Source organism: Triturus cristatus, chromosome 4_2, assembly GCF_964204655.1.
Source record: "Triturus cristatus chromosome 4_2, aTriCri1.1, whole genome shotgun sequence".
NCBI lineage: Eukaryota > Metazoa > Chordata > Amphibia > Caudata > Salamandridae > Triturus > Triturus cristatus.
The window spans coordinates 125,480,122-125,504,468 of NC_140586.1; the positions used below are offsets into that span (position 1 = coordinate 125,480,122).

The 24,347-nt window shown below is 43.5% G+C and overlaps 1 protein-coding gene across 1 annotated transcript in view; it reads left to right on the plus strand.

Moving 5' to 3' along the window:
* The first annotated feature begins 1,453 nt into the window (after positions 1 to 1,453).
* Positions 1,454 to 24,347, plus strand: part of P2RY11 (purinergic receptor P2Y11) — a 112,973-nt gene continuing 90,079 nt past the window's right edge. Inside the window, exon 1 of the mRNA XM_085600769.1 lies at positions 1,454 to 1,572. Within this exon, the coding sequence (XP_085456895.1) occupies positions 1,561 to 1,572 (12 nt within the window). The 5' untranslated portion in view covers positions 1,454 to 1,560. The remainder of the gene's footprint in view (positions 1,573 to 24,347) is intronic.

The following is a 24,347-nucleotide window of genomic DNA, read 5'->3' on the forward strand; positions in this document are numbered from 1 at the left end:
CGTTGAGAATTTTAGGGTCTGATTGTAGCCCTAGTATAGCTATAGCAGTGGCTAAATTTCTGGGCTGGTCCTGGATTATTCGCACTCGCACTTTAAACAAAAATGCTGCTGCTATCTTATCATAAGATGTATCTTTTAATTAGGACCTGTCTATTCTGCTGCCTCTTCTCCTTCTTTCTTAACTGTTCTTAAAGTTTTTTAGATATCTGACAGTATATGGAATTTAATAACTTTTTATTCTGTAATTGTAATGTATTATGTGTTATTTATGTGTGTGTTATGTGTTGTATGGTTGTGCTTTTATGACAAACTGTCGAAATAAAGCTATTTGAATTGAATTGAATTGAAATAGCGTGCACAAATGTATTCCTGTAGATTTGCGCGTGTGCAAACAGAAAGGCATGGGCGTACTCTGGGAGTCTGCAACACAGGCAACTTTCCAGGAGCACTCCTGGAATTATTTGGTAATGCCTAATAACTAAGGAATCCGCTAAAACGTCAGCTTTTCTAGCTATCCAAACGGGATTTTTATGAATCGGGGCCTTTTTGTGTTAAACGTGGCTCACTATTATCCCTTGTGCATTCACTAATTAAAGTAAAGCGCTGTGACTTCCCCAAGGGGTCTGGTTCATGCTCTCTAAAACCACACAAATATATACAAACAAATGATAACACACTGCGCCATTACATAACCTTGCATCGGACCTTGCATAATGGCCTTGCAGTGTCATTACTACAGCTCACGTGACTATGTGCTGCTTCTCTCTTAATAACGCTCTTCATGTACATAATGGTCTGCAAACGTTTTCATGCCGTACTCCTATCGCGAAAAATGCTAAATACTGCAAGCTTGCTAAATAGGTCTAGTGGGACTGCAGGGCGCACAGCCACATTAACAGAGGCACCACCGAGAGGGGGTGGTGTGACGGCGCGGCCAGGGCAACTGACTCCGGAATCTGGGGATCACGGTTCGATCCCCGGCGCCGGCGGCAGACCAGCCCAGCACCATGTGACTCTGGGCAATAGCTTACTTAATCTTCCTGGCGGCGCCTAGAGAACCCTACGGGTGATTTACAAATGAGGATTTATTATTCAAAAGTGCGTTTCATTGTTTCACAATATATGTATTCAATGTCAAACCGAGCAAGCAAGCCAAACATTTCAAGTAAGAGCGAGAAAAGGACATTTTACAAGAATAGTCTCACAATAAATCCCTCATGCGAATTAAAATTATAAGCAAAGGAGCTCAAACGGGGCATGCACTTTGCGCACTCTCGTCTTCTAACTCGCCACATTACCATATCTAGCTGACGTCTGGCTCATGGCTGTGTGTGTGACGTCTTCAGCCAGTAACACTTTGTACTTTCGAGACATCAATGTTTGTGGCTAACCATCAGAAGTGAGGAAATGGACGGCGCAGCTGCGGCTACGCTGCCAACTTCCTCATCTACTTTCGCTGTGCCCGCTGCCACTCTGCCACTTGTCACAGTTTACGATTTTAGAACACAACTTTTCACCCGTCTGTCTTCAGCAGGGGTCAGCCAGAACAGAGCCTTAACGATGGGGGCCCAGGTAAGGAACCCAGCGCCTTCTTTTCCTTCTGTCCTCCTGAGGTGTCGGCCAGGTCTATGTTCTGTAGACTGCCGGGTTCTAAGCGCGTGCCAGACACCACAGACAGCCTTATGTAAGCAGAGACCTTCATTCAACAAAATGCCTGGGGAGGAAGTGCGCTGCCCACCCTTTGACCCGGATGACATCATAGGGCAGACCCTTTCAGGGCCGGACTGGGAACCAAAACCGGCCCTGGCAAAGTGCTTGGCGTGTCCCCCTCCCTCCCCCGGGATTGGGGTGCCGCCGAGCTCTTTGCCAGGGCCGGTTTTCGCCGATTTTGTTACAGGGCCGATTTTGCAGCTGTGCTGCAAAAACAGCCCTGTAACAAAAACGCCCCCCAGGGGCCCAAAACTGGCCCCCCCCCGCCCATGCGGCCCACCGGGGGATTGCCCGGTGCCCGCTACGGCCAGTCCGGCCCTGGACCCTTTGTACCAACCTTCTCCCCTCAGCAGCCGCGTACGTGCTGATGAGCACGGGTACAAGTCTCCAGAGAGTAAGAATGGTTCATATGCAGAGTGCAGCTGCTGATGGGTCCGTGACGGCTGAGACCATAGCAGCAAAGGCAGTGCCACCAGTGCCTTATCTGGAGTTTGGAGGGGTGGGGGGCACACTGGGCCACAAAAACGGATGGGGCTACCTATAACTAGAAACCGTGAGGATTCTGCCTGCGCGTGCGTCTGCCTGTGTGTACCTATACGTGCATTTCAGATGAAGGTGAGGCAGCGGAAGGCTTTTCAAATGTTAAGTCTAGATCTTTGCACTGAATGCATAGAGGTTCTTGCATAGCATGCATGTTAGAACCTACATTTCTTTTAGGCATTCTTGATGTTATGACTGGGCAGGGACGACAGAGGAAGATAATGGGTGTTCCCAGGACCAGGCGAATCAATCCCATGGGAGATGCTGGATTTAAAACCCAGCAGAGGTTTGGCAGTGTCCAAAGTACTGATAGGCCACTTCTCTGCAGCCAAAGGAACCGCAGCATCCAATATACATTGCAGAGCAGCAGCTACAAAGAAATTGACTGGAATGGGGCTTTTCCTCCAGAGGCTGAAGATTAAAGCCCCTTGGGTGTCAAGCGTCTACATTTAGTGTCCATCTCTAAATCCACTGTTTACAAACAATGTAGCCTGCACAAACCTCTCTGTATTTTTAATTTATTTTTGCAGTTTGATATAGCTCAAACCCAGCTCAAGGGCATTGAAGTGCTTTACATAATCATCAGTTACATTATTCAAAGTCAGATTAATTTTTTAGGCTTGGGGACATTCAGTGATTTGAACAGAATCACAGAACCCTGAGCCAACGCTGGGACTTTAGTCTGGTCCCCCAGTTGCAAAGTCGGCAGCTCTGCCCATAATGCCACACCTCTTCTTGTGGTCCTATAATTGGACATGTTCTTCACTGCAGGCCATTTTCCCGGGAGAAAATGATTAAGGGGCTATTTACGACTTTGGCGGTGTGGTGGCGATGTGGCATGCCCCCACCCTGCTCCCGCACCCTCAAAGTCGACCGCCAGCCGCCCGCCAGTTTAGGAGTTTTCTCCTGGTCTGGTGTGTGGCCCTTTGGCATTCCCATGGCAGTGCCTTTGAAAAAGTCACCGCAATGGGAACGCCAAGGCAAGTTCCTGCATGGCATGGGAGTCATTAAATTAGGGGAGTTACACTGGGAGCCTTTCACAGGTATGTTTTCAATCTTTTACTTCGCAGGACTTTACATCACAGGTATGAATTGTTTTAAGTGTCTTAATCTAAATAGTATATACATTTTTATCTATCTATCTATCTATTTATCTATCTATCTATCTATCTATCTATCTATCTATCTATCTATCTATCTATCTATCTATCTATCTGTCTGTCTGTCTGTCTGTCTGTCTGTCTGTCTGTCTGTCTGTCTGTCTGTCTGTCTGTCTGTCTGTCTGTCTTTCTATCTATCTGCAAATATATTATTTGGTTTTTTTAAATTGCAATACTGTTTTCAAATAAATTAATTTCTTTTGGAATGTTTAGATTTAAAGTGATTAAATTGTACTGTCAAAATATGATTATTTAGTAGTTTGCAAAATTCATTTATTTTAAGGTTCTTAAAAAGTAACTTTACACATGGGTATAAGTTTTTTAGTTTTGTAAGTTTTTGCTATGGGTTATAAGGGGAGTTTGAGATTCCAGGGTGGGTTGAGTTAAGGTGTTTAAAGGGGGTTTGAGCATTAAGAGATGTGTAGTCAATAGAGTCTGATGAGGGGGATTTAGGGCTCCAGGATGGCAGTGTATGGGAATTAATAAAGACTGTATATCTTGTATGGTTTAGAGATGAGTGGTAGTAAGACATTTTTAGAGTTTGGGAATGTGTAGTTTGTATGGGTAGAAGGCACGTTTTAGACTCAGGGTTGGGTGGCCTAAAGGGGTTAGTAAGGAGTATCGGGGGTTCAGATATGACTGGTTCATAGTGGTTGTAAGGAGTTTTTAAGGTTCAGGGATGAGTAATGTGTTGGGGTAGTGAGGAGTATATAGGGCTCAGGGATTGATGGAGAATAAGGTATTAAGGAGCTTTTAGGGTTATGGTGCGGCTGTAGTGAGGAGGTGTTACGTTAAAGGATGGATAGAAGTGTATAGGATAAGAGGAGGTTTTAGTGTTCAGGGGTTTGAGGCGCTTAGCGGTTCAGGGATGGGTCGCCTATAGGGGTTAGTAAGAGTTTTTAGGGTTCACGGATAGATAGTGTATAATTGTAAATAAGAGTTTGGGGGTTCAGGGTGGGTCGTGTATTGTGGTAGTAAGGCATTTTTAGGGTTCAGGGATGAGTTCTGTATAGGAGTAGTAAGCAGTGTTTATGACTCAGGGATGGATAGCATATAGGGATTTTGTAGGGTTCAGGGGGGAAGTAAGTAGTTTTTTAGGTTAGGCTGAGGGAAGGGTAGTGTTTAAGGGAAGTAAAGGATATTGAGGTTTAAGGGATGAGTTATGTTTAGGGGTAGTTGGTTTTATGTATTGTAATCAGGGATAGGTAGTTAAATGTACATTATATTTAGTAAAACATTGAATTGAATTGAATTTAAATTTATATTAATTTTACATTTGAAATTGGCAATATTATTAGTGTAATTATTACATATTACTGAAAAAGTAAATATTATTGTACAATATGCGTATTATTAATTAATACATTTTGTATTGTTTTAATATATTATAATTTTAAAATGGAATTTAATTTTGATACTTTCAAAAATACACATGTATAAATATATATTCAAATATATACATACAATATATATAACAAATATACACATATATATTAGTACAAACACACACACACAGACACACATACGCGTTTATTGTTAGAAGTAATATTTAGTTTAGAAAATGATTTCCCTGCGATAGTCCTCCAGGTAAGTCATTTATTCCAATAAAGTTACAAGTATGAGAAAAGAACAGCAATCACCAGCAGGGGACCTCCAGGAACATCCCGTCTGATCCTACACTCACTGTATTCAAAGGTCCCCTCACATTCCTTGACATAATTCAGAATCCTCTGCGATGAAAGTCCGACAGGATTCCACACTTAACTAGCTTATCTGCGAGTAAAATACTCCAGGTGCAAGATAAGGCAATATAAAGGTAATCACGATGTGATTACCATGATGTAATGACTGATATTTTTTCCAGAACGTCAAGCACACAAAAGGTGATGGGAGGAATGCTTGCAATAAGTCTAACCTCTGGCAACAGTTCGAGGCTGCATCCCAGCCCATAGTTCTTTTGCTCACCTTGTCACCTCAGTTTGGACCCAGCCACATGCAAATCAGCCATGATCCTGCTCCAATAGGAACAGTCCATCCTGAACTGCCAGCCCAGGATGCTGCAGCACAAGCCACCCAAGATTGGTTTCGTCCTGATTGGGCTGGGACTGAGGTGGCATGGTGTGAAAAATAACGATGTTTGGGATATGGCCCAGAGGTATTACCAGAGGCTGAGATTAATTCAAGCATTCCTTTCATTATTTCTTTGTAGTGTGTTACCCTAAGTAGGACAGGTATGCTTACACATGAGTCCCAAGTACACTGTGCCACTGGAACTAAGCTACTGATGGCTGTTGAGCCCTAATGAGGGTGACACTGGACCTGGGTTGCTTGTGCACCGTTTCATGAGGGACCTGGCGTGGCAGTTTAGGCTGGGCTGTTTCTATTGGGGGATGATGAAGACTGATTTGCATATGACTGGGACAGCACTGAGGTGGCGTGGTGTGCAAAATAACGATGGACTGGGATGTGGCGCAAGTGATTACCAGTGGCTGAGACTAATTCAAGCATTCCATTCAGCACTTTTTTTAATACTACAGTCTGTCACCCTAAGTGGGACGGGTATGCTCAGAAGTTTGGCCCCTGCAGACTGTGCCACTGAATCCAAGCCATACCCAGCAGATGAGCCCTATTAAAGGCGATCCTGGTCCTGGGTTCCTTTTGTTCTGTTTCAGGGAGGACCTGGCCTGGCAGTTTGGGCTGGACTGTTCCCACTGCAGCAGGGTCAAGAATGATTTGCATATAACTGCGACCAAACTGAGGTGGTATGTTGTGCGAAATAATGTTGGATTGAAACGCAGCCTGAGTGATTACCAGTGGCTGAGATTAATTTAGGCATTCCGTTCATCACGCCCAAGCTTGATCTGATTTGTATTACTGGTGGCTGTGGTCTTGCGGAACGAGAGAGTGGGGGCAGTAGGAATGTAACTGGGGTACTGGCTCCATCTAGACCCACCATAGTGACCCCACTGACTGTGCCAGGGGTACAGAGTACAAGCCAGGGGAAGAAGCTGTCACCACTACCTGGCAATCATGTAGGGCTCCCATAGCAAGTGGCAAAAATAAGAAGAAAATCTATTACGTAGGTTTCTGTGATCCACCTGCACCCATGCAATTCAAGTAGGACTCCATGAAGTTCCGTGACCTGAGTTACCATTGCTGATATGAGCATGCACTCCATAGGACAAAGGTTGAAAGGAGTATCATCGAGTTGGACAATCTGTAACACTGGGGGATATTTACAACAAAATGTCAGAGCATGGTGTTATGCCAAAACTGGAAGCACCGTGCTCCGACATTTTTAAAAGCCAGGGATGTGCTGTATTTACACAAATATGGTGCACTCCTGTGTTTCCCTTAGCGCTGGGGCTAATAAAGCTGCCTAGCGCCAGTGCAGGCACCTATGCGCCAAGTTGCAAGGGTGTCTGCGCTGCAGGGGCTAATGTTTATGTGCAGGAAGGGACACCTTCCTGTACGTGGACAATCTTGAAAGGTGATTTGCTCTTTCTATGTGTGATGCACCACACTTGTTTTACAGCCTCTAGTGTACTTTCTTTTTGTGTGTGGCCACCACGGTAATAGATATCAACGTAAATTATTTTAGCACTCTGTTCTGATTAAAGACAGACTTCTGCTCCTTTAGAATTTCTTTCTTTTTTCATGAAAATTTACTCCGCACCCATTTCAGAGTGCCCATTCCATTGTTAGCGACATTTTGGAAAATGAATACCCTTCTTCAGGGGATTTTTACAATGTACATACATAACAGAAACATAATGTATTAATACACCCAAAAATTCTTTCATGATGCAGTATTACAGTTGATTACTCCCACAGTTTTGTAGTACAAGAAAGCAACCCTGCCTGCATAAATAACCTTAGAAGTTTAAATTGTAATGTTCATTATTTTGACTCGAAGATTCCATTCATGCAGGGGTAAATTCTCAAAAATAATGTACTCTTCTTTTAGGATTAAAATTGAAAGTTACCAATAACCATTTGATCGCTTATTATGTGTTTCCTGGTCCCTTAGTCTTTTTTCACAATGGAGTTTTTTCCACTCACAGCTAGACCTTATAATCTTGAGCAACTTTACTGCACTACATTCACGCAATCTAAAACTTTTTTTTACCCTGGCAATTTATGCAGGACCTAGAATAACTCTCTTCAGTTACTTTATTTATGTCCACGAAAGGAACCCTCTTCGATTCCATCAAGCTGCACAGCCACGACAACGTTTGAATCTAATGAATTAAATTCATATGCTTTACTCTTTACTTTTCTTCCATTTTAACCGTTACTTTTCATTCATGCTTCCTATCGTAGTAGTTCAATTCATTTTATTCAATCGTTTCTTCATATATGTGTTTCGTGGGTATTCAAAAAGACTCAGGAGTTCAAAGATGGGTTCCACATGCCATGATTTATTAACAACAACCCAATGCATTTCGGGAACTGATTCCCTTCATCAGGGGAATCTACAATTCCCTTCATCAGGGGCATCTACAAATACAAACACACACGTGTTTTAATCAACTTTAGTAACATGGTTAAACATTTCCCTTATATAAAAAAATGAAAATCTGCGATTATCTACCAGACGCATGGTATTAGATAAACAGTAATCCCTGCATTGCGAGTCATTTCAACCCATTCCCAACAGCCCCCAATATGCTGCATCCTGGTGCACCCTCATTATTCACCCATGTTGAACCTGGCGCATAAATTCAGAGTTCATCCAACCTCTTAATATGCTAATCAAAATGACACCTTTACAGACAATGCGCATACGAGTATAAACAGCTTTTGTGCTTACAATGACATACTGGTCACTCCATAAATAATCATTACGTCCACATGGCGCAATCTGTTATCCTGCCTTCACTTAGCGAACAGGGACGCGTGTCACTCGGATACAAACGAGATAAACTTAGTGCCTGCAAATGGCTTCTTTATAATCACGCCCCTACTCACTCTAGATGATTTGTTGCACTTGTGTATGCAATGACTTTTCACTGACATAAACCACAGACTAAATACACTGTGCTTTTTCGTCACTTTTAAACAGTGCTCCTACATATTCCAAGATGCAATATATTCCGAGCCCTTCTACATACCATGTTTCAAAACACCCTCATAATCTCAAATTACTCGTCAATCATTTTAACTGACATTATTACGACTGCTTCATAAAACAATTCTTATTATATCACAGTCCTCTTATTTTGTACTGTGCAGGAAATGCTTCTGTCCATATTAATCCCACATGGAAGGAAACCTGACTCTTGTGTCCTTTCGTCATCTTTATCATGCACCTTAACATATATCTTGGTCCTGTTCTTGTTTGTTACTCCTTATAATTTCTTTCAACATTGTTTTGATGGTGGGTGCAATCTTATTTGAGACGAACTGATTCATGCAAATGAGGTTAAAGAGGATGAGATGCACACCGTCATAATCCATGTTCAACCAATTTTCTGTCATTCCACTTTTAAAGGCGTGCAAATCTCGCTCTGCGCTTCGTCTCATTGCGCTAACAACATAACAAATCCACGAAAGGAACTGGCTTCGATTCCATCAAGCTGCACAGCCACGACAACATTTGACTCTAATGAATTAAATTCATATGCTTTACTCTTTACTTTTCTTCCATTTTAACCGTTACTTTTCATCCATGCTTCTTATCGTAGTAGTTCAATTCATTTTATTCAATCGTTTCTTCATATATGTGTTTCGTGGGTATTCAAAAAGACTCAGGAGTTCAAAGATGGGTTCCACATGCCATGATTTATTAACAACAACCCAATGCATTTCGGGAACTGATTCCCTTCATCAGGGGAATCTACAATTCTCTTCATCAGGGGCATCTACAAATACAAACACACACGTGTTTCAATCAACTTTAGTAACATGGTAAAACATTTCCCTTATATTAAAAAATGAAAATCTGCGATTATCTACCAGACGCATGGTATTAGATAATCAGTAATCCCTGCATTGCGAGTCATTTCAACCCATTCCAAACACACCCCAATATTCTGCATCCTGGCGCACCCTCATTATTCATCCATGTTGAACATGGCGCATAAATTCAGAGTTCATCCTACCTCTTGATATGCTAATCAAAATGACACCTTTACCGACAATGCGCATACGAGTATAAACAGTTTCCAGAAATGCATTGGGTTGTTGCTAATAAATCATGGCATGTGGAACCCATCTTTGAACTCCTGAGTCTTTTTGAATACACATTTAATTCATTAGATTCAAATGTTGTCGTGGCTGTGCAGCTTGATGGAATCGAAGCCGGTTCCTTTAGTGGATTTGTTATGTTGTTAGCGCTATGAGACGAAAGCGGAGCGAGTTTTTCACGCCTTTAAAAGTGGAATGACAGAAAATTGGTTGAACATGGATTACGACGGTGTGCATCTCATCCTCTTTAACTTTATTTATGTCCCCACAACCTAATCAAGTAATTTTCTTACAAACTCTTCCACTGTTACCATAATGTGCGGTGAAAAGATTTCAATCCTCCAAGAGAAAGATTTGATGCATTTTTACCACGTTACCGACTACAGTGATCCGGTCTGAGCAAAAAGGCGTTTTTAATACCTTCAAAATCATGCTATATGTTATCTTTCTAGCATGCTCTGTTAGAGGCCGTAGCACAAAGAGAGCTTAGACAATGTGTAAACACCACAGATAATTTTTAGGTCTCGCCTAGCGACTCGGCGCATGCGCTGTTCGCTTGCAAGATCTATTGTCATCGGTTTGGTTTTGGAAGTGGGGTTGGTGACCGCCCTGTCTCCCTCAGGCCCCGCGCACCCGGACTGGATATTTTGATCCTGCATGGCACTAGTCAGTGCAGGCATGAGCAGTGGCTCTCTCTCGCCTCTCAGTGGGTCACCATCTCTCACAGCGACAGCTTGTTTCTGAGGGTTTCATAATTTCGCAAATGAGGGGAAGGAGGTTCTGAATTTCGCCACAAAACGTGTCAGCACTGCAGCTGTCTGCCTGCGTAGTTCCTGGACATTTCTCGTAGAGTCAGCACCATGCTGGTCTGTCTCACAAGAAGCCGACAGACTGGGCCAGCGAGCCATGTGGGCCAGCATGGAGGCGACTGCAACATAGAACAGGCATTAAAAGTGCAATAGGTCTCGCCTTTTATTAAGTTAAAGCCATTTGCTTTGCTATACAATACCATTAGCAAAGCAAATGGCTTTAACTTAATCAAAGGCGAGACCTATTGCATTTTCAGTGCTTGTTATAAGAAGGTTTTGGGTTGCTATGGGCCAGTCTGTGAAGCACCTGTAAACAGTGCCAGCCAATGGGGCCCTCTTTGGGACCTGGGGCTGGTGCAGGGCAGTGTCACAGAGAGAGTTTGGGTTGTGGGTATGCAAAAGACTGGTGTGTGTGTGTGTGTGTGTGTGTGATAGACAGTTATGTGTGCTTGTATTGTTTCTGGTGTGTGTATGTGAGAAGCTGTATGCGAGAGAGAGTTTGGTGTGCGTCATGTATATGTCAGCGAGAACGCGTTATGCGCACATGCGACTGAGAGCGGGGTATATAAGACAAGTGTGAGATAGACTGATATGTTTGTGTGTGTGAGGGAGCATGGTGTTTGCGGAGGATTGTGAGTTTGTGTGTGAGGAAGCGTGATGTTTGTAGAGGAGAGTGTGTTTGTATGTGAGGGAGTGTGATGTTTGTGGAGTGTGGGGTTCGCATGTGAGGGAGTGACATTTGTGGAGTGTGGGGTTATTCGTGAGGGAATGTGATCTTTGTGGACTGTGGGGTTCGTGTGTGAGGGAGTGTGATGTTTGTGGGTTTGTATGTGATGGAGTGTGATATTTGGGGAGTGTAGGGTTAGTATGTGAGGGAGTGATGTTTGTGGAGGTGTGTGATGTTGTATGTGAGGGAGTGTGTTATTTGTGGAATATGGGGTTCGCATGTGAGAGACTGCTATGTTTTTGAAGTATGAGGTTAGTATATGAAGACGTGATGTATGTGTGATTGTATGTGAGGCAGCATGATGTTCTTGGAAGTGTGGGTTTGTATAAGAAGGAGTGTGATGTTTGTGGAGTGTGGGGTTAGTATTTGAGGTAGTGGTGTGTGTGGGGTTGCATGAAAGGGAGTCTGATATTTGTGGAGGAGTGTGGGTTTGTATATGAGGGAGTGTGATGTTTGTGGAGTGTGGGGTTTGTTTGTGAGTGTGTGATGTTTGTGGAGAAGTGTGGGGTTGTATGTGAGGGAATGTGATGTTTGTGGAGTGTGGGGTTGTATGTGAGGGAGTGAGATGCTTGTGGAGTGTGGGGTTCATGTGTGAGGGAGTGTGATAATTGTGGGGTTCATGTGTGATGTTTGTGGGGTTCGTGTATGAGGGAGTGTGATGCTTGTGGAGTATGGGGTTAGTGTGTGAGGGACTGTGATGTTTGGGGGGTTCGTGTGAGAGGGAGTGTGATGCTTGTGGAGTGTGCAGTTCGTGTGTGATGGAGTTTGATGTTTGTGGGGTTCATGTGTGAGGGAGTGTGATGTTTGTGGGGTTAATGTGTGAGGGAGTGTGAAGTTTGTGGGGTTCGTGTGAGAGGGAGTGTGATGCTTGTGGAGAATGTGGTTAGTGTGTGAGGAACTGTGATGTTTGTGGGGTTCGTGTGTGAGGGAGTGTGATAATTGTGGGGTTCATGTGTGATGTTTGTGGGGTTCGTGTATGAGGGAGTGTGATGCTTGTGGGGTTTGTGTGTGAGGGAGTGTGATGTTTGTGGGGTTCATGTGTGATGGAGTGTGATGTTTGTGGGGTTTGTGTGTGATGTTTGTGAGGTTTGGGTGTGAGGGGGGTGTGATGTTTGTGGGGTTCGTCTGTGAGGGAGTGTGATGTTTGTGGGGTTCATGTATGAGGGTGTGCGATGTTTGTGGGGTTCATGTGTGAGGGAGTGCGATGTTTGTGGGGTTCGTGTGTGAGGGAGTGTGACATTTATGCGTGACTGGTGTATATAACGGGGATACTTGTGTGCAGGAAAGTGAGCAGTGTTATGGGAGAGAGAGACAGTGTTTTTGTGTTTGTGAGAGGGTGTGTGTGTGTGTGTGTGTGTGAGAGAGAGAAAGAGAGGAGTGTGTGTGGGGGAAGAGAGACAGAGGGAGAGGGAACGTAAAGGAGACAGGAGAGATAAGGATGCAAGGAAGAAGGGTAACAATGTGGCCCCCAGATCGCTGGAGGGGGCAGATGGAGAAAATGAGTTTTGTGGGGGCGAGAAATCAGTAATTAATGCTGCAGTAACCTTGGAGGAAAATAGAACTCCCATGTCTGAGTCTGTAGTGTTTCTGCCATCAAGTCTTCCCAATCCTGTTGGACCCTCAGACAGACTGATATGTAAGGACTCACAACAATTGGTAGGGGTTGCTGCATCGTTAAGTGCAACTATAGCCATACCAAGTGTGTCAGCGGTGGGCCGGACAGAGGAGGTGGAAAGTGGCACGAATGCGAATATGGAGACCCCTAATACCTCTAAATCAAGCACAGTGGATTTGGGCGCTGTAAACTATGTTTACAAAAATGGCGGTACTCATGATGGGGAACAAGCTTTAATACATGACGCTGAATCTGGAGACTTTTTTTCATTATCAGATCACTCCACCTCATCGTGTGAGGACTTAGCTGTGATATTTTCTACACAGGTGAATGGGGTTGGTGGCAGTGACAATAGTAGTGCGTACCTGGAAGAATCGGGCGAGTTTTTGGAAGGTAGTCCCCACACAGTACGCAAAAGGTTGGATCACAAGACCTGTAGCACGGAGTTTGGGAAAGATCAACTTGGTCTACAAGTGGATATAGAGCAACCAGCTGAAGATATTTCTCTGACGCTGATCTATCAATTAATAATGTCACATTGTGAAGAAACCAGAGTTGAGAGCCAGAGAGTACAGAATCTTTGCCGGAAGTTGCAGAATTCAGTGAGCAGACTTGCAAAGACGTGCTTGGAGTTTTCCACCAGATTCAGCGAGGCAGAAACACGTATCTCAAATCTGGAGGATGAACTTGTGGCACAGAAAGCCTTGACCGAATCCCTCCGCAGCATGAAAGACGACATCCAGTGGAAGTTAGCGGACTTAGAGAATCGCGCACGAAGATTAAATCTGAGAGTATTGCAGATTCCTGAAGGGCGGGAAGGGCAGGACTCCCGTAAATTTATTGTCAATCTGTTTACAGATGCCTTTCCTGAGCTCACCAGATGGGCCTGGAATAGAGAGATTGAGCGGACGCACCGATTTCCATTTAATATTCGTTTGAATCAAGGCCAAGCAAATAATAAGCCCAGAGCGTTTTTGATTTCCTTTAATAGCTTTTTAGCTAGGGAGGATGTATTTCAGTTAGCCCGGCCAGATAGAAAAAGGGCAGGGAAGGATTTTGAGTTTTTTGTTCGGCAAGATTTTTGTCACTTTACTGTAGAAATTCGGTGCAAGCTCCGCCAGCTCATACCAATGTTCCAAGCTAAAGGGGCTCAAGCATTTTTATTAAACCCGGCCAAACTTAAAGTAATATTTCAGGGTCACACTCGATTTCTCTCCTCAGTGAGCTCTGCAAAAGAGTATTTAAAAACTATATAGGATCTTTTTGTTATAGGGTTTCAGTTAATGGAATGGTATCTATTTTGTATCACTGTTGGGTGGCCGGGAAAGTTTGGGTGAAAGATGAGGAAATTCTGCTCCTTTTGCAAAGGCGTGCTTATTTTGGTGTGGTATGTTTTTTGGTGTCCTCCACTTTTGTTGGAGAGGAGATGCGAGCAACGGCATGGGATGACTGAGAGCTTCTTCATCTCAAGGACTACGAGTCCTAAAGCCTTGTTGATGGGAGGGGAGGGGGTTGGAGGGGGGCATGGGTAGGTTGAGGGCAGGGGCGGTGGGGGGGCAAACAGGGGAACATTTTCACAGTATCAGAGTGGAAAAAACTGGTGGCAACAGAGGAAATGTTGTATTGGTTAAAACGTTAGCAAGGTGTGGCTTATGTTATCTATTTTTGTTTTTCTTTTTATGGCTAGCAGGGGATTGAAAATTTGCTTTCTAAATGTGTGCGGCCTTAATAATTACAATAAAAGAAAGAGGGTTTCTGCGGAACTGCAGTTGATTCAACAAGATTTATTGTGTATTCAAGAAACTCACGTCCCCTGGGGGAAACGCTCGGTTTTGACAGATTTAGGGTTTGTACTTCTTGCAGCGTCACAACAGACATCAACGATACGGGGGGTGGCAATAATGGCTAAACCTGCTGTTCAAAGTACAGGTCATGTCTTAGTTGATAAACTAGGGAGATGGGCAATCGTGGAATGTATTTTTGGTAGATCTAAGTTTACAGTCTGCACTGTTTATGGGTCTAATTTTGACGAACCTCTTCTTTTAGAAGATTTAAATAGAGAATTTGCATTATGGCCGACACCTTTAGTACTCTGCGGAGATTTTAATATTAATCTGGTTAACAACGAATTACAAAAGGGAAGGCAAGGATATACTGGACGGAAACCTAGAGTGTTTCAGGCATTATTTAACCTATTGAAAGATCATGGGTTATTAGATGCATGGAATAAACTTCAAACATCAACACCTGGATATATGCTTTATTCCTTCCCTCATCAGAAACTGGTCCGTCTTGATTATTTTTTAAATCAACTGAGTTACTTTCTGGGGCACAGGTACATATATATCCTAGGATAACCTCTGATCGCACCCCTATAGCACTGGAACTTTCGGCATTTATAGTCGATCTTACTCCAAGAACCTTTACATTTGATAGGAAATTGCTCCTTGACAATGGGTTTAAGGAACATATGCGGAAAAGGATCAAGGAATTTTTTGAGAATAATAAACATTCAGTTCCGGTGCTATGGGATGCTTTTAAGGCTTGCTTCAGAGGAGAAGTAACACGTTTTGGCATACACTATCAAAAACTGGCTACGGTAGAATTGCAGGAATTATATTTAAAATTGACATTTGCTGAGGAAGAATTGACTCAGGGAATCGCACAGCGTAAGGATATTGAGGGGTTGGAATCTGATGTAGTACGATGTCGAGCGAATGTTAACACTCTTTGGAATAAGGAGAATGCCAGGAAATATTTGATTCATAAAAGGGAGCATCATGAATATGGTGAGGCAGTAGGTCGTTGGTTGGCTCTTCAAATGCGTATGAAAGAGTCGTCCTAGAGGATTACTAATCTTAAGGATAGTTCAGGCTTAATCTCGGCTGAACCTAGGGGAATTCTGGCAAGTTTTCATCAGTATCATACAGACTTGTATACACAGCAGTCACCGATTAATTTGAATATTATGCCGCTGGTTGGTGAATTTGTGCAGCTTGATCAGGAGGAAGTGGAGGGTTTAGATATGAAATTACTATGAATGAATTAGAGATGGCCGTTAATGGTTTAGCGATCGGGAAAGCTGCTGGTCCGGATAAGCTCCCTGGGGAGCTGTATAGGGTATTCTTTCAGGATTTAAAGAAAGAGATGTTAGAGATGGTGTGCGCTGCTCAAAATGGCCACACACCTAAAACTTGGGATGAAGCTACCATTGTGGTTTTTAAAAAAACGGGGAAACCTCCTGAGAACCCGGGGTCTTACCGTCCGATCTCCTTAGTTTATTGCGATGGGAAAATATACGCTAAAATATTGGCGAACAGGTTGGCAAAAGTTATATCTCCATTAGTATCTCTGCATCAGCATGGCTTTATCCCCTCTCGAGGGACAGTGGCCCACGTTAATAAAGTTGTTACATTATTTGATGTTGCGCAGGCTGAGGGGAGGGATTTGGGATTAATATTGTTAGATGCTGAGAAAGCGATTGATCGCGTGGCGTGGGATTATTTAGGAACATTATGGATCGGGCGGGGTTCGGGCAAGGGTTTATCCTTGCGCTTCAGGTATTATATAAGTCACCAGTAGCTAGGATATGCGTAGGGGGTAGAGTGTCGGAACCCGTGAAAATAACTAGAGGTACTAGGCAGGGGTGTCCCTGCTCTCCTCTATTATTTGCTCTTTATATTAATCCTTTTGTTAATATGTTGGATAGTAGCCCCCTAGTGAGACCATTTATTGTTCGGGAAATCTAGCATTCCGTATTTGCTTATGCGGATGATATAGCTATTGCTATTAGCGACCCGGCTATGGCGATTGTAGAAGTGGAGCGCTTAGCACAAGAATTTGGACAAATATCCGGCTATAAACTTAATAGGACAAAAACGCAAATACTATGTACTAATAATATGATGTCCGGGGACTTAAGATCTGTCAAGGAGGTAACATATCTAGGGATAAAACTCCGGGTTTCTATGAAAGAATTAGTGGAAGCTAATTGGTTGGATATTATGTTTAAGATTAAAGAATTTTTAGCAGGATGGGGGCGTCTCCAACTACACTAGTGGGTGGAGGTAATATTTTAAAAATTAATATCCTACCTAGGGTCTTATATTTTTTTTAGATCTGTCCCCTTAGAGGTCACTAGAGAACAACTTCAGCAGTTGCAAACCGTCTGTTCTAAATTCCTTTGGGCTCCAGGTAGACCTAGAAGAGCCATACGGTTTATGACGTTATCGAGGGAAAGGGGGGGTTGGTCAATACCGGACTTCACGATTTATTATTATGCATGTTTTTTGTTGAAAATGCGTATATTGCTGTCCGGAGAAGAGGTCAGTAATATAGCAGAAGCCCCATCAATTTTTTATGTATTACTGGGGGCGGAAGCTAGGAATTGCGTGTTCAAGGAAATTGATGGTAGCTGTTTTAAGAGGAGATCATGGATGCCGTCTTTAAAGTTTTGAAAGCTATCCGTTAAAAAATTTCTTTAGAAAGGATAACATACTACACTCCTACTAGTGCCCTACGCATTCTGCCTTCCATCTTCTGGGTTCATGTGGTTAGAAATTGGAGAAGTAAGGGCATCTTGCAAATTGGTGATTTTTCTGAGAAGGAGGGGCTTTATTTTTCATTTCTGGATTTTTCTAGGCAATATGGTATACCTAGGACACAGTTTTTCAAATTCCTTCAAATACGGGATTTTTTAAGCAGGAAAAAGCTGGCACCGGTACAGCATAAACTTATTGAATCAATTAGGCGCCAGGAGAGAATAGGGGTGTTATATAAAATGTTGTTAGCTTCTAAGCCTGATGACTTGGAGAAACACAATCTTAAATGGGCCAATGCTTTGGGTGAGCATGATGTGTCTTTAGAGAAGGCTATTGGCCAGAGGAACATTTTTGTCTGCGAATTTGAAAGCTCAATTTTTTAAAACTGTCTTTAATTTATATTATACGCCTGCAAAGATGATGAAATGGGGTGGGAGGCAAGACGGCAAGTGTTTTCGCTGTGGGAGTGGTAATGCTGATTGTTTACATGTTTTTTATGCCTGCAGCAAGTTGTCCTTGTATATCAGTAATATTGAAATGTTTTTGTCATCAATTGTGGGGATGCCTATCAAAATTACTGCAACAATGATGTTATTAGGTACTGGGCCCGATGTAGAGCTCGGGAAACCGATGTATAAACACCGCCATTTTTTGTTTTTGGCTATGGCTGTCGCTCGTTTGACCACTGCTGCTGCTTGGCTGCAATCTGAGGCCCCTGTGTTTGAAGTGTGGCGAGCCAGGATGTATAATATTTATAATTTAGAATATAGTTCATTTTCTGCTAAAGGCTCAAGGAAGCGAAAGATTGGAATATATATTTGGGGGGCTTTTCATGATTATATGGTTAAAGAATGATGATACAATCTGATATTGTGAATCAATAAAAAAAAAAAGGAGACAGGAGAGAAGCGAGAGCGCCCTGTTGAAAGGAGGAGCCACGCATGTGAAATGCTGGCAGCAGGCCCTGGGGCCGCTCCCCTGCATGTGAACGAGGGTCTGAGACCGTGGCAGAGTGCCCATGGGGTGATGTGTCCCTCAACATCTCGCTCGGTGCTCTGTCTGTCTGTCTGTCCAACTAGCTGCCCAGACAGGCTGGCAGGCGGAGGGTGAAGCAGACAGCCAGGACAGAGCGATGCGCAGACAGACAGACACGGGTAGAGCGCACTGTCACACCCCTGGGGTTCGTGTGTGAGGGAGTGTGATGTTTGTGGGGTTCGTTTATGAGGGAGTGCGATGTTTGTATGGTTCGTGTGTGAGGGAGTGCGATGTTTGTGGGGTTCGTGTGTGAGGGAGTGTGACATTTATGCGTGCATGGTGTATATAACTGGGATACTTGTGTGCAGGAAAGTGAGCAGTGTTATGGGAGAGAGAGACAGTGTTTTGGTGTTTGTGAGAGGGGGAGTGTATGTGTGAGAAAGAGAGGAGTGTGTGTGGCGGAGAGAGACGGAGGGAGAGGGAACGTAAAGGAAACAGGAAAGAAGCGAGAGCGCCCTGTTAAAAGGAGGAGCCACGCAGGTGAAATGCTGGCAGCAGGCCCTGGGGCCGCTCCCCTGCATCTGAACGAGGGTCTGAGACCGTGGCAGAGTGCCCATGGGGTGATGTGTCCCTCAACATCTCGCTCTGTGCTCTAGAGAGGCTGGCAGGCGGAGGGTGAAGCAGACAGCCAGGACAGGGCGACGCGCAGACAGACAGACACGGGTAGAGTGCACTGTCACGCCCCTGGCACTGTGCCCCACCCACCCCCTCCCTCTTGCTTCCAGACCGTCATTAACATCAGCTGCCGGCCCTCGGTAATCAGAAGGCAGGAATGAGGGCCCGGGACCAGACAGCCTCTGAGGTGCCGCAGAAAACACGCTGCGCTGTGAATACTTGGGGACTCATCCTACAGTGGAGTCTGGACTTGTAGAGAGGAGGCTCACACCTGGTGGAGGGGGGTGGGGGGTCAGAGATAGTGGTAGAGTCAGACCTGCTTGGGGGGGTCAGAGCTAGTGGTGAGGTAGAGCTGATGGGGTGAGAACAGAACTGTTGCTGAGGTGAAAGCTGATAACAAGCGGCAGTGAAAGAGATTGCGAAAGTGAAAGCGATCGCTATTGTAAAACAAAAAAGCGGCCGTGAAAGTAAAAGCGAAAATGAAAGCGATCGCTTTGTGTCAATGGCGAGTGTACGCAAAGCGGCATTTTAGTTGCTAGGACAACAAAATGGAGTTGGACTGTCCACAGTCCCACGGACACGCGCATGCTGTTTGCTTTGGACAAATGGCGAGAGCAGCCATCTCTGTCCATGCAAGCCCTCAGCAGAATTGATTCCAAAAGGTCTCTCCATGGCGAGAGCAACGCATGTGCTGCTTTCGCCAGGCGAGACCTAAAAAGAGGACAGGGGCTTGCAATGACCGAAGTATGTACTGCAGCATTATTATAGCGATTCACACCGCATTCTGTGTTTTTTTAGTCACGGACATTAGTTGTATGTATTCAAACACCGCGGCCACTTTAAAAAACAAATAATAATATATGCTCCTATTGGAGCACTCTATTTTGTTTTTCGTCGCTTCATATTCGGGTGCTACACTTCATATTCAGCATGGCGCCAGCTTTAAAAATAATTTTAATTCCGCACACTAATTGCATGCATTTGGGCACCGCGGATATTCAACAAGGCGACCGCTTTTTAAAACATTTATTTTATGGTGCACACATAACTTTTATATATTCGGGCACCGCGCTTTATGGACAGTCAGATGCTACAAATAACCAAGTGATAAGGGCAGCTGTGTCCCGCCCTTGCCCTGCAGCTAATCACACACGACTTCGCAAAGCCTGGAAGCTTTGGCCCTCACTTCCTGGCACTGCATATTATCCCTGCCGTACTGTACCGTTCAACATGGTGGGCTGCATCAACGGAGACATGGGGGCGGTGGTTGAGTGGCTCCCGGAGATCCCAGACTCAGCTGCTTTTAAATAACAAAGGGGACATTTTAAGGTAATTCTGTTACAGTTTCATTTTAAAAGGCACACGCAGGAACTTTCTCCAAATTTGTTTTTTTGTGTTATGTAATAGTTAGTAAAACAAGTTCAGTTTCTGAATGTTAGCCTTTTTTTCACTTTAAACATTAATATTATTGTATGTCAACCTGGAACTAATCGGCTTATTACGCACTTAACGAGCTCACTTGCCATACAAGATTAATACTAATTTGAAGGAAGCCGGCAGGAAAATTCTTTTACAATGATAAACTTACGGAACAGGTCTGGGTGGGAAGGGAGTGAAGGGCACGGAGCGGCATACACACGGTGCAGGCCACCAACATTTCACAAGTCACTCAGGGAGGGCAGAAAACAATACCTGGGTGGTAGCCCTGGACACTATAGCTCCAGTTTTACTTTTCAAAGTTTCGCTAACAATTTTACGTTTATTTGGCTACTTCATTTCAAACTAACATGAAGCGTTTTGTCCACTTAAAAGCGGCACACACACATTAGGCTAAACTGGTGGTCAATCTAATTAAGTCTGATGAAACAATAAACTTCCCTTTTATAAAACGTTAACAGTCTAATAGGATTTTATCAAACACATATCCATGACTTATATGTAAAAGTTTCACTTGCACTGAAAAATAACTCATGCTTGTCATAATGGTTTTTTTTCAAACCTCCTTTTTTTGGGTTTTTGGAACAAGCCTCATTTAAGATGTGTACTCAAATGCAATGTGCATGCTATCAGATAGCAGGATAAATTGTCTTCCAGCCATACATTCGCTGCAGGATACCAAGTGCATAGTATCTACCCAAATAGCTCTGGCTAGTATAACACGCTATGCCTGCTACAACTCCTGCTTTGTGTAGGACTTTGTAGGGCTTTCCACTCTTTGGTATGGTAAGGATTTCTTATAGAGCGCACAACTCACCCTGGGGGATCTAGGCGCTAAACTGGGAAGACGAGGGAGAAAGCAATACCAGCATCGTATAGAAATTTAAAACAGGAAAGTTTTTAGTTGCTTCCTAAAGATAGTCAATGACTGAATTTTACGAACTGCTAACAGAAGCTTGTTCCAATAGCTCGGAGCTAGGTATGAGAAAGCTCTACCTCCCGTGTGTGTAAGACGGATTCTGGGAACTTGAAGGAGGTCTAAAGTATTAGATCTAAGATTCCTATGAGGAGAGTATTTGACCAGTTTCTTTCGAAGGTAGAGAGGACCTCTACCCCTTAGAGCATTATAGGTCAAGCAGCAGATCTTAAAAATGGATCTGTTTCTGATATTTAGCCAGTGCAGTTCCCTCAACAGTGGTGTTGAGGCCGAACCTGGAGGGCGATTCAGAACAAGCCGTGCTGCCGTGTTTTGAATAACCTGGAGTTTAGCCAGATGGATTTGACTCACTTCAGCCAACAACGCATTCCCATAGTCTAAGCGGCTAACAACCATCGCCTGGACTAAGGTTCTGCGCTGAGATATGGGGAGGTAAGGGAAATTTTTCCTAAGCAGCCTTAGTCCATAATAGCAGGAGCTGGTTGTTGCTGCTACCTGATCTTTCATGGTTAGAGCCTGATCTAATTGAACCCCAAGATTCTTTACCGACTGTTTGGGAATGGGGGGGGGGACCGAGTTGACTAGGCCACCAATCGTCCGACCAGCTGTTTTTGGCTTTACCTAAAAGCATAACCTTCGTTTTTCCGGGATTTAGCTGGAGGCAATTTCTTGACATCCAGTCAAAGATGGCAAGCATTCCAGAAGCAAAACGGAGTTTGTCGAGTTCTGGGTTAGGTCCGATGGTAAACCTAAGCTGGGTGTCATCAGCATATGATATAATTTCAAAACCCAGATACTCGACTGCTTTAGCCAAAGGAGCCATATATAAGTTAAAGAGAGTGGGGCTCAGACAAGAACCTTGCGGGACTCCCCTGTCAAGCAACATTTTTTGAGAGACATACGGTCCCAGCATACTACACAGTACTTTTTCATCATATTAACAAACCAGCTTAAACTGCTCAAAAAAATATCTACAACACACTACAGAAACAAGGCAGAATCAGACCCACTGAGGAGATCGTTCTTCTGTTTTTCATCAAACAACAGCAAAAGATAAATAAATACATTTTTTAAAAACTACACACCCAAGAGTTTCCATAGGAGCCTGCTGCTGTCAAGGCTGCCTAGTCTTTATTCCAACCTGCTGATTCTTTAACTCATTCATCCAAGTTAGATTTCATCTGTTTTCTCTTTGCGCCTCTGTGTTTCAGACTTTCTCTTTCTCCTTCTTCACTCCTTTTCCAACTTTCTATCTCTCGTGCTCTCGGTCAAATACCGATGTTGAAAAATAAGTACTAGTCCCCAAGAACGAGTGCCCTTATAATTGGGGCAGATCGCTAAGAATAAAGCAGTTAAAACAAGCATTTGCAATGCAATAGGTTTCGCATTTCAGTTTGTGCTATTGGCATTGTAAATGACAATGCCTTTTATTCATTTGTTTTGAAAACCTGCAAGCGGTGCACAAACACGCACTTTGTACGTATAGTCCTTGCTTAGGAGAAGAAAGGCTGGCAGTAAAAGAGACTGCCAGCCTTGCTTCTCGTAAGCAAGGACTATAAGTACAAAGTGCTTGTTTACGCACAGCTTGCGGGTTTTCAAATGCATAAATAAAAAGCATTGTCATTTACAATGCCAATAGCTCAAACTCTCGCAAATGCGAGACCTATTGCATTGCAAATGCTTGTTGTTACTGGCATTTGTATAGCACCAGATCTCCCATTGACATGGCATTGCAGTGCTTTGGTTCTGAGAAGTCCATGGCAGGCTGGGGTCTCGTTTGGCTTGTGAAGATGTGCTCTCACTGAATCGATAGTTTTCCTATATTAGGTGACTATGTCAACTTCCATTAGTTGCGGGGGAATGTTGTTGACTTTTGATGAGTGAGACTGGAGGACTGGACAGAATCGAACGTCTAGGATGTTAGGCTTGCCAATTGCCTGGCAGAGTTTCATGTGTGTGAGACAATTGGTGGTGACAAGTACTAATGGATGCTGCTATAATCAATAAATATCATATATTGGCAGTCTTAGATGTACATACCGCACTACACAATGAACAAGCAACACAATAATCATTCTCACCTGCCTTGATCAATGTCAGGCTGTGCTGTGGAATTCTGCACAGTAATAATAGTTTTCTGGAGAATGTTAAAGAAAGTCTATATTCTATTAGAACATTGGAATGTTGAGAGTTCCATTAAAGACAGTGGAGTAGCTCCTGGCTTATAATGGCTGGTCCAAGCCTGGGGCTCCAATATTCCAATGTTTTTCTTCATGTTTCTCCCATTTTAATTTAGAACATTTTACCCTTGGTGGGTGGAATGTACTAATAGCCTTATAGCCCTTCTGCCTCGGGCTATACCAGTTGCTAAAGCCCTCTCCCGCGTTACACTAGGTTTTAGGGCCTTTAACAATCGCTATAGACTTCAGTAGCGGGCCTATAAGGCTATATTAAAGACATGGAGGCTCCTATTATGCTTTCTCTAATCCTTCTATCTTTACTAATGATCTGCAGCAAAGAAATACCATGCTGTAGCATTTCTTTTACTAAACTATAACTCCCATGATTGTTGTAAAAGACATAAACAAAATATTTTAACCAATATAGTTCTTCTCTTTTAGACTACAATATCACCAACAAAGTCTGCCCCTGCCTCTTTTCTTTGGTGAAAAGGCTTTTCTGCCCAGAATCAACTTATCTTCTCAAACATGTATCCAATTCATCAGCCAGATGCTCATTCGTTCTTTTAAGAATCCCCGCCCAAACAAACAAATGTCATAAAACGGTGTTGGGAACTGAAAAATGGTGTACCATTGTAATCCAGAATAAAAGCCATGTTTAATTGTTATTGAAGACCAAAGTCAAGATACAAAATATTCAAATCGAACATCACTTCAACAGTAACAAACAGATAACCTTTCCCTTCCCTTTTTAGGTCGAGCCTAGACAGCGCATGCGCTGTCGGGAGACATACTGTAATCAGTGTATGGATTTTGGCCACACCTCTCGCTCTTAATTGGTTCCTTGTAGTG